This window comes from Malaya genurostris, chromosome 1, assembly GCF_030247185.1.
Source record: "Malaya genurostris strain Urasoe2022 chromosome 1, Malgen_1.1, whole genome shotgun sequence".
Lineage (NCBI taxonomy): Eukaryota > Metazoa > Arthropoda > Insecta > Diptera > Culicidae > Malaya > Malaya genurostris.
In genome coordinates this window covers 157134950-157155010 of record NC_080570.1, presented here as the reverse complement: position 1 = coordinate 157155010, position 20061 = coordinate 157134950, and the positions used below count along the sequence as shown (strand labels likewise).

At 37.3% G+C, this 20061-nt stretch overlaps 1 protein-coding gene and 1 long non-coding RNA gene across 5 annotated transcripts; one reads left to right on the top strand and one right to left on the bottom strand.

Moving 5' to 3' along the window:
* Positions 1-1224: 1224 nt before the first annotated feature.
* LOC131426421 (uncharacterized) lies at positions 1225-2552 on the bottom strand. The gene is made up of 3 exons (XR_009229095.1): positions 1952-2552; positions 1794-1866; positions 1225-1726 (listed from the first exon to the last, which is right to left on the bottom strand). It is a non-coding gene; the product is annotated as an uncharacterized LOC131426421 (long non-coding RNA).
* A 3024-nt stretch (positions 2553-5576) lies between these two features.
* LOC131426403 (gastrula zinc finger protein XlCGF57.1-like) lies at positions 5577-19136 on the top strand. 4 transcript variants are annotated; one of them, XM_058589106.1, is made up of 6 exons: positions 5577-5986; positions 6084-8158; positions 8227-8531; positions 9721-14671; positions 14731-15862; positions 15931-16068. In XM_058589106.1, exons 2-3 carry the CDS (start codon positions 6231-6233, stop codon positions 8270-8272), a joined length of 1974 nt encoding a protein of 657 aa, XP_058445089.1. In that variant the 5' UTR covers positions 5577-5986; positions 6084-6230; the 3' UTR covers positions 8273-8531; positions 9721-14671; positions 14731-15862; positions 15931-16068. The 4 variants fall into 4 exon arrangements, with proteins under 4 accessions (XP_058445089.1, XP_058445088.1, XP_058445087.1 ...); XM_058589105.1 differs by having other exon boundaries at positions 6047-8158; XM_058589104.1 differs by lacking the exons at positions 5577-5986; positions 6084-8158 and adding an exon at positions 18732-19136 and having other exon boundaries at positions 8289-8531; positions 15931-18628.
* Positions 19137-20061: the final 925 nt, after the last annotated feature.

Sequence of the window (20061 nt, the reverse complement as noted above, 5' to 3'; positions counted from 1 at the left end):
GTTTATTTGGTTATCGACTATCCAAATCTGCAAACCCGATAAACCTGATTAATTTATGTGAAATAGTCATTTTCATACTAATCACCCCGTATCGGTTTAATTCAGAAAACTTGTCTGGGAGTATACGACTTTTCATATGAATCTGAGATTGTAGAAAACGGTTGAACCATCTCCGAGAAAATTTAGTGAAATTATTTGTCACACACAGTAAATCTTGCTTTACTCACTATATAGTAGTTCAACTTTTAGCGAAAACACTTTGAAGTGTTCACAAAATCTGACAACTGGGGGCTGGTTTGCTTCAATTCCTGATATGCTGTTTGATAACTCCGTTCAGACAATAAGAACAATACAAAAGGTTCCTGGTGGACGTATGGGCAATATTGCTAAGGATATGGGAAATCGAAACCGTGTTGAATACTTTCAATTCGTCATAAGATGCTTGTGTTCTAAGGTAAAATATGCATAGGTATGAGTAGAGTGCCTATAACCAGAGTGACGACATCTCATCCGTAATGCTGGCAACAATTAAAATATTCCATTAGCTTTACATTGATTTGACAGGTCGTTTGCTCGTTTGGAACTGGTAGCTGTCATTCCAAACGAACAGCTGTCGCCACTCTGATTATAGTCACTCTAGGTATGAGAATATCTATATCAATATATCTGACATCACAGTCGTAACCCAGCAGTTGAAATATTTTCAGCATGCTACGGTGACGGAAAGAAGAATAATGTAGGAAGAAAAAGAAGCCAGTTTGCAGGTCTAGTCTTATGAGGCATTATGACAGCTCATTTACAACCACAACTGCAAATCAGATGGGTTGGGTTTTATCCGGAAATGCCAGTGTTAAATACGATTCAGACGATGCTTTAGCCGGATATTATTTACGTACCGTTCCGAAACGTTAACGTTCTGTGTCTTCAAAAGAATTGCTTACAATTAATGTTGTCCGTTCCAAGGCCGGTGAAGGACGAGAAACTGAGCCGAGCAGGTAACTGACATTAGCTGATCAAAAGCGGAAAACACAATTGCAGCATATCAAAGGTACCCTGTCAGAGTACAAACGAAAAATCTACTTAGCCTTCACTCTGACAGGGTCGCTTTGATTTACTGCAAGTACTTTTCATGCTTTGGTAAGTACCATTTTCAGCTCAGCTTATCGCGGTCACTCTGTCCATTAGAACCTACACTCAGAAAAATATTATGGTAACAGTTACTATATAGAGGGCCAACCTGACCATGCGAGTATAGTGGTTTTCCGCCGACTATTAAATCAGATGATTTCAACAATAGTCAAGTTCATGTTTACTATAAATGGTATCGGCTCTAGAATAGTAATATTGAACAGTATATTGTATGAATAACTAATACGATTGAGATGGTTAGGCTAACCATGACCGAATCTTTATTTACATTGTAGTTTTCGCTATAACCAGAGCCATGGTATTTTTAACATTTCACTTCTAGTTATTTCGAAACTAAAGGCAGTGGTTGTTTCAACAATGCTGAAGATCAGCAGAACATGAGCTAATGTTAAAAAGTTTTATGAATTTGAATTCTAGAACAAGAACAACAAAATAGTTTCATGGTATTTTATTTTATTTTCACATCATATTAAATAATGACATGCCTAGTGGAATGTTGAATAGCAACGTGGACACTGAGGAGCATTGTTTGGTAGCAGCAGTTGATCAAAGGCTCTGATGTCCGGTGGAATTTTTCCTGAAGCAGGAATGAGCAGCATGAAAGAAATTAATAGCCAAGTCCAGATGTAAACCTCGTTACCCACCTGCGATATGTTGGATGTTATTTCTACAGCGACCGATAATGAATAATAAATCGTATACGAGACGTTGATTTTACTGGAAAACGTAGCCGTTGCCGGAAAAATGGTTGAAAAATTGAATTTCAATGACGGAAACTATTAAGGCTACAAACTTTACTCACCTGCAAGACCTACCAAATTACACAAAGTCGTCATATAAAATATTTTTTTCATATCAATCACTGATGTGTTACCCACGTACGAAATTTTCTGTTATATTGTAACTTTATGTGACAATAACATAGAACATTCGTTTATTGACAATTTGTATAGTCAGCACAAATGAAATACATAGTCGGTTAAAAAACAAAAAATACACGATAATGTGATTACTACATAAATTCTGTTGATATGGACTACATGAATAGTGTTTTCAAACTTCATAATCGTCTATCAAACCATGTATCTATTTATGGTGACATTATTATACTGTGAACATATTCACATGGTAGCAATAACTATTTCGCTTCTCATATATCAAGGCTCAAGAGCAATTTCACCTTACTAGAAATTGTGAGTTTAACTATTTGTTCTTATATTTGAGATGACTACCATTGTCAGTATGACCATGCCAGAAAAGTCATAAATACAAATAGTTTAGTCAAGTCGTAGTCTTTGTTGTCTAGTAATTTATACAATACAGATGGTGAATAGTCATATATCATGCTCTTTGCTACTATTTTAGCGTATAGTAAAAATGACAATGAAAAAAAGTTTGCGGTTACTATGGTTCTTTTCTCAGTGTATGCATTAAACAGTTTCTAAATGTCAGTCCATTAAAACCTATTGGCACATTGCCGCGAAACTGAATTACCGGTACTGACACCTACCAATGAAAAAAGGAACCAAGAAAAGGAAGATTCTTTTGAACATTTTCATATCGGCAGTAGTGATTTGCAACATTTTTATCGTTTATTTAACAGTAGAAATAGATATCAGCAGCAAAAGTACACTCGGAGTAGAAGAAATTCGATTTCAAAGTGATTACTACCACTTTTTTGTGTAAACTACGATTAAACATGGAAAATATTCAGAAATGTGTGAAGTTGGGTAAGATTAGAATTTTTCGGATCAACATTTTTTCAAACAGAAACCAGTGTAATGTTGATTTCTTGAGTACTAGAATGTATAGCGATCGAGTACCATTTATTTTGGATACTTTATTTGCTATTTTCAGGCATTTATAAAATAAGGATTTGGCGGAACAAAATACCGCATTTCACTGTCAATATTTTCGCAAACAGAACCAACACTAAATATTTTCATAAAAGCAACTCCCGGAACGTCATTTGTTTATGTTTTTTCTTCTTCATGTCTCTTTGTTATTCCAAAATAAAATGACAACCGCACTAACACATAGAAAAACGTGATCACCAGGGTATTAGGCTCTCTGACAGCTCACTTACAACCACAAATGCAAATGAGATTGGTTTGTTTTCATCAGGAAACGAATGCATTAAACACAGTTCAGACGATCAATCAACTTCGGTCGACGTCCAGATTGGTTTATTGATTTTATTTAGCCGAATATTGCTCACGTATCCGACGTTAAAAAGTTCCGTGAACTTGACGTAGTGTCCTTTCATACGAATTGCTTGAACTTAATGTTGTTGTTGCGTGTGAATCGCTTTTACATATTGTTTTGTTTTCATCAGGAAACGTGTTGGCCACCAATTTTTCAGTAGGGCCACCGTTCATTTTTCACCGGGCATAGAAACCTCAATTTTACATCGTGATGGCGGCCCTACTAAAAATGGGTGGCCAACACGTTTCCTGATGAAAACAAAACAATATGTAAAAGCGATTCACACGCAGCATCAAGCGACTATTACCTTCATGGAACGATTACGGAGCAACAACATTAATTGTAAGCAATTCATATAAAAGGACACTACGTCAAGTTCACGGAACATTTTAACGTCGGATACGTGAGCAATATTCGGCTAAATAAAATCAATAAACCAATCTGGACGTCGACCGAAGTTGATTGATCGTCTGAACTGTGTTTAATGCATTCGTTTCCTGATGAAAACAAACCAATCTCATTTGCATTTGTGGTTGTAAGTGAGCTGTCAGAGAGCCTAATGAGCAGTGCTGTACAATATCTTTCTCGATAAATCAAACATCGGTTTAGTGCGGAAACTGATTTTGCGACAAAAAAAAAAAGGTCGCTCGACCTGGTTTACTCCTATGGAATCCAACACAAAAACTGAAAATCGGTATTTATCTGTATGAAAATTGAAATATCGGTATTTTGAGAGAGCATATCTGTATTCCTGTATCGAGTCCAAAAATCGGTATAAATACCGAGATATCGGTATAGTTGGCAGCGCTGCTAATGAGAGTCTGTAGACGGATTTTTAGACTCGATACAGGAATACAGATAGTAGCATATTATGCTCTCTCAAAATACCGATATTTCAATTTTCATACAGATAAATACCGATTTTCATAGGAGTAAACCAGGTCGAGCGACCCTTTTTTTTTTGGTCGCAAAATCAGTTTCTGCTAAATCGATGTATGATTTTTCGAGAAAGATATTGTACAGATATTAAATATAGTTACTACAGACCAGTTGACAGCACTGGTCTGTAGTAACTACACGCTGCCAAAAAAAAATCCCAACGGTTGACTTAAATTCACCTAACATGAAGTAATCAAGCATGTTTTTAATTGTTGGGTGAAAAGTACTGTATCGATTGAGTAGTTTTCACTCAACAGTGTAGTTTACTTCAATAAGTTGCTGTTGGGTGAAAAAAATTTTTGTGTTGCATCGCAGAAACTATCGGTCAGATTTGAAGTGAGTGGAATTATTTTGTCAAATTGCCGGTTTTGGGAGAATAATTCAATGATTGTCATCAATCGCAGTGTGGGTAGCTTTGTATAATTTCTTTTTAAAACAATAATTACACCGCAATATCATTTCAGGCGATGGAAGATATTGAGATGTGTTCGATCGCTCAACGGTGCAGTTCCAGCAGCTCAATAGAACAGCCTTGATAGTTCAATGATATAGTTACATTGTTGAAATATGTAAAAAAAATTAATATTAAATAAATAAAGTAATCATAGTTGACTTTATTGTTTGCGTTTTATTTTTCAAACCATCGAACAAAAACTGAAATCAAATTACTCAAGTTGATTTTTATATCGCTTGCGTAGTTTCTACCTAATCAGTACTATTGATGCTTTTACTCAAAAATAAGTAAAACCCATTTTACCCAAAATTGGCTTCCTGCACACAACCCCTCTATTGAGTGAAAAGTACTTAAAATTAGGTAATTTTTCGGCAGCGTGTAGGGCTGAATACATAATAGATGCAGTTTCGCTATCTTGTCGTATCGCATTCTTCGCTAACTGTCAGTGAAAATTGGATTTTTTGTGAGAGAGAAAGAATTGTCATCTGTTCTTTGGAAATTCGACATTGGATTTTAAGCTGCCCTTACACGTGACAATATTATTGTCAATCCAAAGTATTGTCAATACCATCAATCCAATTGGCTTGATAACTTGAGTCCGAGTTTTTCGAAAAATTCAAGCGTTTGGCGCGTTAAATATTGCAAATGAATTTTAAAATATTGAGAGAAGAGGTCATTGCACATATTTGACAGTTTCCTCTCTGGAGAAAAAGTATTGTCGGATTGATGAGCAGTTTTGATTTTTTGACAATATTTTCGTCAATCCAATGAAGTTTCCATTACACGATCAAAAGTATTGTCAATACTCCTTGTATTGACAATAATATTGTCTCGTGTAAGGGTCGCTTTAGATGAAAACTATCGGACACACTTCCGGTGAAGCTCTCAAAGTGTTAGCATATCGACGGCGCGAAACATCATCGGGAGTCAATGTAAAAGAATTTACAATCGAAAAATATAAAATACTCGAAAACAATAATACAACCAAACATAACCTACAAGAAAATAAATGAACAATACATGTGCAAAAAACACAATCGAATTAAAACACAAAATTAAATTATAATCTAACAATACAAAGGCAAGATGGGCCATCACTGGCCTTAGCCTGTCACGTTAGTGACACAGCAAATAAAAAAAAAAAACTATCGGACAATAGTAGCGGTAAAGTGAGGAAGAATCACAGAAGGAAGGAGAAAACATTATACGGTTTCGTACCTGGAATAATATTTCGGCAAAGTAAGTCTGTTATTTTCCTGTCTCTAATGGACATCATGGTTTCTGTGTTCTAATTTTCAGTGTGCGTTTTTTTCTCGGATAAATCAATCCCAACCAGGTATGGGATGTCATACCAAAGGACTATAAGAGAAAAAACACCACAACAAAGGATTTTCCAGATCAAAATAAATACCTGATTTGTACAGATCAAGAGTTAGTAATAGTTGCAGGATAAATTATAATTTGAAGGGGAACCTAACCAAATATGTTCGTCGATACCGGAGAAAAGCCGGTCGTTAGTGATGTATGTGACAATGGAATTCGCAACACTGAAAAGGAACGCCAGCTCAATGTTCATACCGTCAAACGATTGTACAAATGCACTGAATGCGGAAAAGATTTCAACTCTCAAATAAATCTTAATCGGCATATGTACATTCACACTGGCAAGAGGACGTTCAAATGCACTGTATGCGGAAAATGCTTTGTTTACAACAGTATCTTAAGCACACACATGACTACACACACGGGCGATTATAAACATGTGTGTGATGTATGTGGCAGAGGATTTGCGCACAGATCGGGTTTGGATGCCCACAAATACAGTCATATCGCCGAACGTTTGTACAAATGCACTGAATGCGGAAAAGATTTCAACTATCAAAGAAGTCTTCATCAGCATATGTACCTGCACACTGGCAAGAGTCCGTTCAAATGCACTGTATGCGGAAAATGCTTTGTTACCAGCAGTACTCTAAGCGCACACATGTCTACACATACGGGTAATTATAAGTATACGTGTGACGTGTGCGGTAAAGGATTCGGGCAAAGTTCACACTTGATAGACCACAAATACAGTCATACCGAAGAGCGGCCATACAAATGCACTATATGCGAAAAAGATTTCAAGTCTCGAATAAATCTTAATCGGCATATGTATCTTCACACTGACAAGAGTCCGTTCAAATGCACTGTATGCGGAAAATGCTTTGTTACCAGCAGTACTCTAAGCGCACACATGTCTACACATACGGGTAATTATAAGTATACGTGTGACGTGTGCGGTAAAGGATTCGGGAGAAGTTCAAGCTTGATAGACCACAAAAACAGTCATACCGGAGAGCGGCCATACAAATGCACTATATGCGAAAAAGATTTCAACTATCAAAAAAGTCTTAATCGGCATATGTACCTGCACACTGGCAAGAGTCCGTTCGAATGCAGTGTATGCGGAAAATGCTTTGTTTCCAACTATATCCTAAGCACACACATGACTACACACACGGGCGATTATAAGTATACGTGTGACGTGTGCGGAAAAGGATTCGTGCGAAGATCACGCTTGATAAACCACAAATCTAGTCATACCGCAGAGCGGCCATACAAATGCACTATATGCGAAAAAGAATTTAAAATTAAAACGAATTTAGACTTACATATGATGTTTCACACAGGAGATCTTCCGCACAAATGCACTGTATGTGGTAAAGGTTTTGCCATTAAACATCGCCTGACTGCACACAAATACACACATACGAGCGATTATAAGTATACTTGTGACGTGTGCGGTAAAGGATTCGGGAGAAGTTCAAGCTTGATAGACCACAAAAACAGTCATACCGGAGAGCGGCCATACAAATGCACTATATGCGAAAAAGATTTTAAAACCAAACCGACTTTGGACACACATATACTGAATCACACAGGAGATCGTCCACACAAATGCACTGTATGTGGTAAAAGTTTTGCCAATAAACATAGCCTGACTGCACACAAATCCACACACACGGGTGATTATAAGTATACGTGTGACGTGTGCGGCAAAGGATTCGCGAACAGTTCACGCTTGCTATACCACAATTACAGCCATACGGAAAACACGGGTGGTCGACATACGGGTGGTCGACATCAATGTGAAGTGTGCGGCAAAGAATACTCCAGGGAATATAACTTGAAATTACATAAACGCATTCATTCATCTGATCAGTCGATTGATCCGTTACCAATCGAACCAACAGATCACGATAGCGACATTCTAGTAAAACAGGAGAATATAACAATTGAACCAACGAAACTCGATGACAATGGCAATGACAACGTAAATGAACAAGCTTGTACCAATGGCTACTGCGACGCAATTGATTTACAACCAAACCTACATGACCCCGTTAGCAGCAATGAAATTGAGCTAGAGTATGTTAAATTTTGTTGTGCAATGCATGGTTACAATCTATAACGACAATTGTTCTGCTATTTTTCAGTGAAAAAGTATCCTGCCACCTTCAGGATGTTATGTCAGATTTGTAATACATACTTTGCTAGATGATCTCCATGAGCATGCTTCAGTTTATGACAGCGTGATATTTGCGGGGAAAGTTATGCATTGAAGGATCACCTAACCAAGCATTTGACCGAGCATAAAAAAAAACGTTCTCCCGTCCTAGTGACAGCAAATGTGATGTGTGTGGCAATGACTGCAAATCGGAACTTAACTTGAAATTGCACAAACACATTCATGCATTCATACGACCGGGACGTAGAAAGGCCGGCCGTTCAATTCATTCAAGTTAGTTATAATTTTATTTACCCCGGTTTTAACCTTTACGGTCTTTTGCCGGTGGGTTAAGTGCTTAATACATGTCATTTATATTTGTATTCATACACGAATTCATTATTGTGTTTTTTTCTTACTGGGTCCATTCAATGCCATTTTTACATGTGGGACAAGCCGTATCATTTGGATCGCCATCATTTGCCTCATCGTCCACTGTCTCCGTTGTTTCGTTGTAAGGATGATCTGTCTTGTTTTTATTGGCAGTGGTTGATAGTTCAGTTGTCCTTTGTTTATGTCTTTGAAGTACTGGATTTACTCATAGTTGGAGTCAGTGCGATAAACTTCATTTCAATCGAATATTTAATGAACATGAAATTTATGACCGTTGACTGTCAGCATATCCCTTCTTATTCATTTTACTTTCGTAGCCGAAGCACCCAGAATTCATCGTCAATTAAATAACCATCCCTAAGTCACTTGAAGTTTTGTTTGCTCAGTTTGTAGTGCCAAGTAGTCTACCTGTTTCATTAGCTTCCTTGTCTTTAGTGTGGGAAGTGAGCATTGAAGAGGCATAAACATCAACTCGATAACACAAAAGTCTCTCCGGCCATACGGGACAGTACATAAACCAAGTAGACCAAAATTTGGAACTTTCGAAATTTCTTCGAAAAGTAGATTAAATGAACAATTTTACAGAAAAGAGATAGTTTGCATGCTCACGTTCAGCCTGGTGTACTTTTCGCAACGTTGTACTTCCACATTTTTTCCTTATAGTTTCCTTATATCGCATTTTGGTGGGGAAAGGGTCCCAATCAGCTTTACACCCCTGTCCAAAATGTGTTTCCCTCCCCGTTAGTTTGTATTAGGCCGAATTAGCGCATGCGCGCCATATAATATTTTTCAATATGAGGAAATTATATTATTACCCACCAGTTTTTATTATTTATTTATGTTGGTTTTCTTACGTTTGGTCATAGTTTATATTCTGTTTTACCTTAATTCCAGTGGTTGTATTCAATTGTTTTTCGTAAGTGTCTTTTGTTGTCATTCTATTTTATTTCCATTCCGTACCTTTGATGATATGTTATTTTATTTCCTTAAATGTAAAAGTTAGTTGTATGTGTTTTTATTCTTACCCATGTTCCATTTTGTATCTAAGATTTCCTAAGAGTGTTAATTAAATTATTTTTAAATTTTTCAGCTTTCTTATTGATTCTCAGTCATCCATGTCCGAGAAAAAAAAGAAAAAATATGGATTAGTGTTTTTTAATAACATCTTTGTGAGGCCGGTCATGATGGTTTGACGGATAAGAACTGAGGACATGCGTTTTTATTTAAATTATATTGACACTTGGGTCCCATAAGTATTACTACAGCATGTTCACATTTCGTTATCTTCGGTTGATCCTTGACAGTGTTACCATCCGCTCAGGCACTTTTGGGCATCTGGTCTGACTGGACACTGACTCACAATCGAAATGCATCACTACCAATTTGATACAACGCACCCATAGGCACGGTAAAATGTATTTTATCATACACACAAGCACACACACACATACACACATGCATACATACCTACATGTATTACACACGCAAGTATTACAACATTGAGTTACTATTTCTACTCTAATAGATCCTAACTAAAACCAGTGTGCCGATAGTCATCTCATTAGTAGAGTCACTGTGTTATTTTAGCAATCACTCGACTTTCAATAAATGAATGGTGATAAAATCGAAAACAAAGTCTTTGTCTCGTCTTTAAGAAACAATAACGCATAGCAGTAGTTCGGAAGTGGTTCAATACTGCTGTTTTAGCGAAGCAAAATGCTCCAAATTTCATGTTACTTCTGAAATTAATCTATCAAACAGAGATAACAGATCTCACTCTAACTAATGGTTCTCGTATATGAAATGACTAATGGATTTGAGATGAATGGGGGTACCGTTACCCAATTTCTATCTCTTCTAATGGTTGATCGTTAGTACTGAGCTGAAACGGTGGCCTTTATTACCTTTCCTGCATGCGCTTACTCTTACATTTCACTCACACATCATCTCACCCATCAGGTCCCAAACGATACATCCTCACAATACAAACTGGATGAACATCGTTTGACAGCTATCAGTGGTTTGCTCATTGGTTAAGTCATTATTATTTCGTTCTATTCTACAATATTCTATCTCATTCCACAGTAATCCATTGTACACAAACCACCAATAAACGTCAAATATGAACTCGATTCACCGTTCACCGGTTGTCATCGTGTGAAACCCAATTGGGATACGTTCACTCCACTTAACTTCCACTTCACACTGGTAATAAGGGCCGGTAGTATGAAAATAAAACATAAAAAAGAGCTCAGTTAAGCCCTACCGGCCTCTCCAACCCCGGATGTTGGAGCGTAATCCCAAGCAACCAGAAGTTCCACAATTACTTAAAAAGTCCACTTTTTTGCTGCTTAAAAGTACGCGCGGAACTTTTGAGAACTTGAAAGTACAGATCAAGTTCCGCGTGAACTTTCTAGCTGCTTAAGAAAACACGTGGCAATTTTTGACAGTTCGAAGTACAGAACAAGTTCCGTGTGAACTTTCTCGCTGTTTAAGAGTGCACGTGGTACTTTAGCAACTTGAAAGTACAAAACAAGTTCCGCGTGAACTTTTTTGCTGCATAGAAGCTGAACAATGTATTCTAGAAGCAGCTTAGAAGTTCGTTCCGCTGCGTCGCGCGAACTTTCAAGTGTGGATAATTACTTGAAAAATGGGCTGCTTAGAATGCTGTTGATTAACTTTGAGAGCTGCTTAAGCCAAATCAGTCCCTTTTATCCGAACTTTTGGTTAGTTGGGATGCAATCAACATCTTATTCATTTAATTCAATTATGAAACTAAAAGTTGTAACGCGTATCTTTATCAAATTGTAACGCTAATTGATTGTATGTGATGATGTTTGCAATACCGTCAAGCCCACCAACCAATGGGAGGGACAAAGTTGTACTTCCACATTTTTTTCAAATCTATTTTCCTTGAGTAAAGCTAAACTGATGAAAAATTTTCTGACTGAGTTGGATGAATTTCGCAGGTTTTTTTTCAATAAAAAAAATAGAGATCATGTAGACTTTGAGCTTTGGTAGAAAGAGAAACGAATGAAGGACGGGATGATGCACATTCGGTGTGACTGCGAAGGGTGCGTGTTAGAATGTGAAGTTTACCGCAGTAGAGTACTTATCAGTATGTGCACACATTCGATTTCAATTGAATTGAATGAAGATTTACAGTACTGGTTGGAGTAAAAGAAGTCTCATTGCCCTTAGACATAGATGTCTTTTTGTCCATTGTATTACACGGCTTACCATAGTGAACGATTTGCTTACAGTATTGACACGTAGTCTGCTGGCTTTCATACATGACCAACGATATACCTTCACACTTAAAACCGATTCTCGAGCTCGGCATAATGAAATGCCGAATTATATCGGTAACACTTAATTTTACTGATTATTCAGTAATTAACATGCTCTTTTCCGAAAATCGTTAAAGTTCTGTGCTGATATCTCGGTGAAGCGAGTTCTTTTGCTGAAGTTTGGCAAAATATTATACTGAACGTGTCAGTAAACAACAAATATACCGAGATCAGCAAAACCGTTTGCCGAGATTACGAACAGCGACTTAGCTTTTACTCAAACTCAGTGAGACACTTGTCATCTAATGTTTCCTTTCGATTTTCCAAGCATCACGTCGCCATTGCTGGAACTGGAACTGGAAAACATCTAAATTGGACGAAGAAAAAAGATTTGTATATTTTGTTAAAAATAAGTAAAATCGAAAACTATCTAATTTGCATATATATTTATATCCGCTTATTTACAGGTAAAGGCGTGAGGAGCACTAGAAACAATTGTCTTTAGCCGTGATGTTTTCTTTTGGTGTTTGCGCTCTTTTGGTTTGCTGAATTGAAATGAACATCAATAAAATATTCCTTTCACCAACATTATTAATTTCATTCAAAAATAAAAAAATATCTTTTCTATTTTCGATTACTGATGACTCGGCAATTCATGATTCCATCCTGATAACTTTTGCCGAGCTGACAGCAAAATTTCTGCTGACAAGTTCGGCAATAATTGACAGTTGACAAATTTTGGATTGCCGAGATTCTCAGTAATTATACATTTTGCCGAGACGATTACCGAGCACTCGGCTGTGCAAATCTCGGCATTTTTTACCGAGATTCAGCAAGAAATTTTAAGTGTGTTCTGTCGAATTCGAAGACTACAAAAGATCTAAATACAAAAGATGATTTTTTTTCGTGAAGCGCATGAGTAAGACACGTACACTATCCAGAACACCCGGGAAAAAGTTCTTCCATTGTTCCCTCTCGATGGAAAGAATTTCTCCTCATTGTGACAAAAAAAAAAGAATTGCGCCGAATTGCTCCGATTCGTAGATCTTGAGGAGAGGTGAATGACTGTAGCCAATTCCAGAAGTTCCGGAAGCAGCAGTCTAAACAGAAGTGAAATCGATTGATTTCTGACAGACATGAAATAATAATTAAGGTTTTCAGTAAACATTGAACTATTTCCTTGGAGTGAAAAGTGAAAATTTAGTCTTCCAGCTTAAAAGTTGTATATAGGTAAACGTAAGGGTTCATGTCGTTTTAAATCCTGTGATTTGCAGATGGTGGTCATATTCTCCAGTATTTGTTTTTTTTTACGAGACAAAGGATAACAGAGGTGTTTTGGCCCCCTTCAGGATGGATTTTATTTTGGCCCACTTTGTAAAAATATCCAATAAATGTTGTGATATCTTTGAAAAATCCTTCCGCAATAGGTAATTAAATGTGATTAGCTTCAAATTGATGCAACATGAATTACTTAACATCGATTAAATCCATAAAGTTTGTTAGGTGAGCCAAAATACCTCCGTTACCCTACACACTAAGATTTAATTCCGTTGTTCGGTAATATTTTTGACGAGAACTTTCGGTAATCTGACCAATATTTCGGTACAAGAGTTTTATTTTACAATAATTATGCCAATTTTCACCGGACGATCAGTTTTACGTAAATTTTGATTACTGAATTCTAAATATATACAATTCATACGGTAAATCTGAATAGTCGCCGAGTACGGTAAAAACCATACTCTCCGTATGGTAAAATTATCTTCCAATGACCGAAATTCGGTGAAAACTTATTGTCGTGAAACTAACTACTGTCAAACAGTTATTAAAATTTTCAGAAAGTGTCTTTTTATTACCCAAACGAAAAAAAAATTTGAAGGGTTCATCGAATGGATTGAGGTACAGGTGCTAAAGTTTTTAAAATATTAGAGCCACTAAAAGCTTTTTGTTTACTTATAGGCAGAAAATAATTTTGTAAGAGCAGCCCGAGAGCTGACCCAGAGTCGCCAGAACAACTTTTGATGAGTTTGTTTTAGCAACCTGGGGTCGCTCTAGATCGGACTCCAATCGCGTAGTTTCGCACTGAAAATTTTCTCGCGTCGCACCACGCATCCATGCGAGTTTGATTATTTTTTCCTTTTTTTATATGAGTAGTTGTTTAGGGCGCGTACCACGTGTTCATTTTACTCGGAGTCAGAGTCGCCCGCGTGTAGGTTCTGAAACGAAAACGGTATTAATTTTGATTTACTATATCGAAAAATCAAATAAAATGTCAGCTTTATCGTAGAAATAATGCGTAATATGTAAGTGAACATTGTAAACAATTTATATGTAGTCTACAATTGCTTGACGAAATAAATGAACAGTTTCTAAATATCAGTCCATTGAAACCTATATGTGAAAAGTAGGGCGGAAAATATTCACATAATTTTTCACGTAACAATAATGTGATTATTTTTTTGAGTGTAGATTTCATTCATCATCTTGGGTTGAATCGATGCAGTTCCGCTATCTTGTCGTATCGCAATCTTTGCTAACTGTCAGTGAAAATTGGATTTTTTTGAGCGAAGGAAACAATAATTATTGCTTATCGTTATCTGTTCTTCGGAAATTCGACGTTGGATTTTAGATGAAAACTATCGGACAATACAGCCCAAGTAGCGGTGTCATCAATCTGCAACATCTCAAGTGAGGAAGAATCATAGAAGGAAGGAGAAAACATCTTCGTACCTGGAATAACATTACGGCAAGGTGAGTCTGTTTTTTCCTGTCGTTAATGGAGATAATGGTACCTGAGTTCTTATTTTCAGAGCGTGTGGTTTTTTCTCAGATAAATGAGTCCCAACCAGGTACGGGATGTCATCAAAGGACTATAGAAGAAAAACAGCCAAGTAGCTCAGTAGCATCTTCCATCATAACAAACGATTTTCCAGATCAAAATAAACACCTGATTCGTAAAGAACTAAAGTTAGTAATAGTTGCAGGATAAGTTATAATTTGAACGGGAACCTAACTAAATATGTTCGTCGATACCGGAGTAAAGCCGTTCGAAAGTGATGTGTGTGACAATGGAATTCGCAACACTGAAAAGGAACGCCAGCTCAATGTTCATACCGTCAAACGATTGTACAAATGCACTGAATGCGGAAAAGATTTCCACACTCAAATAAATCTTAATCGGCATATGTACATTCACACTGGCAAGAGGCCGTTCAAATGCACTGTATGCGGAAAATGCTTTGTTTCAAACGGTGTCCGTAGCACGCACATGTCTACACACACGGGTGATTATAAGTATGTTTGTGATGTATGTGGCAAAGGATTTGTGCACAGACGGCGTTTGGAGGACCACAAATACATTCATGCCGGAGAGCGGCCTTACAAATGCGCGGTATGTGAAAAAGATTTTAAAACCAAACCGATTTTGGACATACATATGCTGAATCACACAGTGGATCGTCCACACAAATGCACTGTATGTGGTAAAAGTTTTGCCATTAAACATCGCCTAATTAGACACCAATCCACACATACGGGCGATTATAAGTATACTTGTGAAGTGTGTGGCAAAGGATTCGTGAACAGTTCACGCTTGGCAGATCACAAGTTCAACCATACGAAAGAGCGGTCTTATCAATGCACTATATGCGAAAAAGATTTTACTACTAACAATTACCTAACCCAACACATGTTGCTTCACACTGGTGCTCGACATCAATGTGAAGTGTGTGGCAAAGAATACTCTAGCCACATTTATTTGAAATTGCACAAGTGCATTCTTACATATGATCAGTCGATTGATCCGTTACCAATGGAAACAACAGATCAGGATAGCGACATTCTAACCAAACAGGAGAATATAACAATTGAACCAACGAAACTCGATAACAATGACAACGTAAATAAACAAGCTTATACCAATGGTTACTGCGATGATCTAAAGTAAGTTAATTTTTGATGTAGATAGCATGGTTACAATCTAAAACGACAATTTTCCTGCTATTTTTCAGTGATAAAGTATCCTGTCAGCTACAAGATGTTATGCCAGAGATGGAACACAAGTGTCAGATTTGTGATAAATACTTTGCTAACAAAGATGATCTTCATGAGCATGCCTCAGTTCATGAAAGCGAACGACCATTTAGTTGTGATATTTGCGGACAAAGTTATGAATCGAAGGATCAGCTAACCAAGCATATGACCGAGCATATTGAGTGTCCTAATGATAAATATAAATGTGATGTGTGTGGCAAAGAGTTTCGTGACAACCAAACATTAAAGTTCCACAACAGTATTCACACCGGAGAGCGACCGTACGAATGCACAGTATGCGAAAAAAGCTTTGGTTCCAAAAGTATCCTAAGGACACACATGTCTACACACACGGGAAATTATAGGCATAGTTGTGATGTATGTGGTAAAGGGTTTGTGCACAGATCGCATTTGAATGACCATAAATACAGTCATACCGGAGAGCAACCTTACAAATGCACTGTGTGTGGAAAGATTTTTTCGACTAACACTGCTCTAAGTTTACATTTTTCCTCACACACGGGTAATTATAAGTACGAGTGTGATGTTTGTGGCAAAGGATTCATGATACAATCCCGTTTGAAATACCACAAAAACAAGCATACGGGAGAGCGACCTTACAAATGCACGGTATGTGGAAAATGTTTTGCTTCTAACCATCGCCTGATTTCACACGAATCCACACACACGGGTGAGTATAAGCATACGTGTAACGTGTGCGGCAGAGGATTCGTGGACAGTTCACGCTTGATAGACCACAAATATAGCCATACGGAAGAGCGGCCATATCAATGCACTATATGCGAAAAAGGTTTTGTGACTAGAAATAACCTGAACCAACATTTATCAGTTCACTCAGGTAGTCGATATAAATGTGAAGTGTGTGGCAAAGAATACTCCAGAAAAAAAAATTTGAAACTGCACCAACGCATCCATACATCTGATCAGTCGATTGAGTCGAATACAAAGAACGAATCCACACAATTAGATAACAATGACAAAATCAATGAACAAATAAACACTAATAGTAACAGCGTCGAATTCGATTTACAATCAAACCCTCATGAGAAGGTATCCAACCAGCTACAGGATGTCATGTCAGAGGATTTATGCTAAGATCACGATTGAAAAATCCCAAATTAAAATTGCACAAACGCATTCATTCATCTGATCAGTCGATTGATCCGTTACAAATCAAACCAGCAGATCACGATAGCGTGAATATAATTGTATCTTATTAAAATTATCTTGCAGATAGAGCATTCCAGGTTTCTCTGAATAATGCACTTTCAGGAAGATTTACTATTCCTGCTGGTGTACCCCAGGGAAGTATCCTAGGTCCCATTCTATACAACATTTCTACATCAGACATCCCACCTCTTCCGGGTGGTGGTGTTCTGTCACAATTTGCTGATGATACTGCCATTCTTTACAAAGGTCGTTTCATTAATGCTCTGAAGAATAAACTACAGACAGGTCTGGACGCTCTAACTGAATATTTTACAAGCTGGAAAATTGTGATCAATGCAGCAAAAACTCAAGTCATCTTGTTTCCACATTCAAGATCTCCAAAACTTGTTCCATCAGACGAATGCCGAATACGATTCGGTGATGTGGTCATTTAATGGTCCGACGAAGTTATCTATCTAGGACTCACCTTTGACAGACATCTGATATTCAGGTCACATGTTGACAAAATCGTTCAAAAATGCAGCATACTCATTAGGTCGCTGTATCCGCTGATTTGTAGAGCATCTAAACTGTGCCTGAAGAATCAGATGGCTGTCTATAAAAAAATCATCTACCCCGCAATTGAATACGCAGTCCCTGTTTGGCGGGGCTGTGCACGAACACACAAACTTAGGCTTCAGCGCATTCAAAATAAGATCTCAAAGATGATTCTAAATCTACCCCCTTGGACAAGGACTAGTGAAGTACATGAGATGGCCTCCCTGGATATACTAGAACAAAAATTCGAACAATACTGCACGAAATTTGAAGAGAGGTGCTCAATCTCTGAAATACAAATAATTCAAAATTTGTACGTATTAGGTTAGGGATAGTTATAAGTAGGTAGATATTTTATTAATAATTAAAATAAAAGGTGATTTTTTTGAGGTTAGGATTTTCATGCATTAGTATTTGCTCAGATTTTTTGAGGTTATGATTTTCATGCATTATTATTTGCTCAGTATGCTCTGACATTTCATCATGAATAGACTTACTAACGAGCAACGCTTGCAAATCAGTGAATGGGCCCTAGAAAAGTTGGCAGAAAATCCGCTTTTTTATCGACAAATTTTGTTCAGCGATGAGGCTCATTTCTGGTTGAATGGCTACGTAAATAAGCAAAATTGCCGCATTTGGAGTGAAGAGCAACCAGAAGCCGTTCAAGAACTGCCCATGCATCCCGAAAAATGCACTGTTTGGTGTGGTTTGTACGCTGGTGGAATCATTGGACCGTATTTTTTCAAAGATGCTGTTGGACGCAACGTTACAGTGAATGGCGATCGCTATCGTTCGATGCTAACAAACTTTTTGTTGCCAAAAATGGAAGAACTGAACTTGGTTGACATGTGGTTTCAACAAGATGGCGCTACATGCCACACAGCTCGCGATTCTATGGCCATTTTGAGGGAAAACTTCGGAGAACAATTCATCTCAAGAAATGGACCGGTAAGTTGGCCACCAAGATCATGCGATTTGACGCCTTTAGACTATTTTTTGTGGGGCTACGTCAAGTCTAAAGTCTACAGAAATAAGCCAGTAACTATTTCAGCTTTGGAAGACAACATTTCCGAAGAAATTCGGGCTATTCCGGCCGAAATGCTCGAAAAAGTTGCCCAAAATTGGACTTTCCGAATGGACCACCTAAGACGCAGCCGCGATCAACATTTAAATGAAATTATCTTCAAAAAGTAAATGTCATGTACCAATCTAACGTTTAAAATAAAGAACCGATGAGATTTTGCAAATTTTATGCGTTTTATTGTTTAAAAAAGTTCTCAAGCTCTTAAAAAATCACCCTGTAGTATAATTAGTATGTAAAACAATAGTAACTAAAACACCTATTATCAATAACGAATCGTACGAACAACAAAGATGAAAGGCCAAAGGGTCCAAACACTTGTACTGTAAAATGTTGATGTAATACACAAAAATAAGATTAATAAACAGATATTTATGCAAAAAAAAAGTCGGGGCTTCATTCCTAGTTCTAACGTTGAAGCGAACGGTTCTCCTACTCAACAGCAGCAAAAGCAACAACAACAACAACGGATAAACGGACAAGAACTATTTAGAAATAATTCGATTTATTCTGCTTTTTGTTCAAGGAGTTAAAACTTCTATACACCCGGTTGTTTTCTCATCATGGCAAATCACAGATTTGTTAGAGTGTCTGTAGAAACACCCGAAAATCACGACAAAGAGTTTTATTTTACAAAAACTATGCCAATTTTTACCGGACGATCAGTTTTACGTAAATTTTCATTACTAAATTCTAAATATATACAATTAATAGGTAAATCTAAATAGTCGCCGAGTACGGTAAAAACCATACTCTCCGTATGGTAAAATTATCTTCCAATGACCGAAATTCTGTGAAAACTTATTGTCGTGAAACTAACTACTGTCAAACAGTTATTAGAAAGTGTCTTTTTAATACCCAAACGAAAAAAAAATTGCAGGGTTCATCAAATGGATTGAGGTACAGGTGCTAAAGTTTTTAAAATATTAGAGCCACTAAAAGCTTTTTGTTTACTTATAGACAGAAAATAATTTTGTCCACACTTAAAACTTATACCGTTTACAGAGCAGCCCGAGAGCTGACCCAGAGTCGCCAGAACAACTTTTGATGAGTTTGTTTTAGCAACCTGGGATCGCTCTAGATCGGACTTCAATCGCGTAGTTTCGCACTGAAAATTTTCTCGGGTCGCACCACGCATCCATGCGAGTTTGTTTATTTTTTCCTTTTTGCCTTTCTCATATAGAAAGGTTATGCAATCACTTGAAAAACCGACTAGTGAAAATTGTACGGAATTCCTGAATTTCATCCAGATCCGACTTCCGGTTCCGGAGTTATAGGGTAAAGTGTGTTCAATATTGAA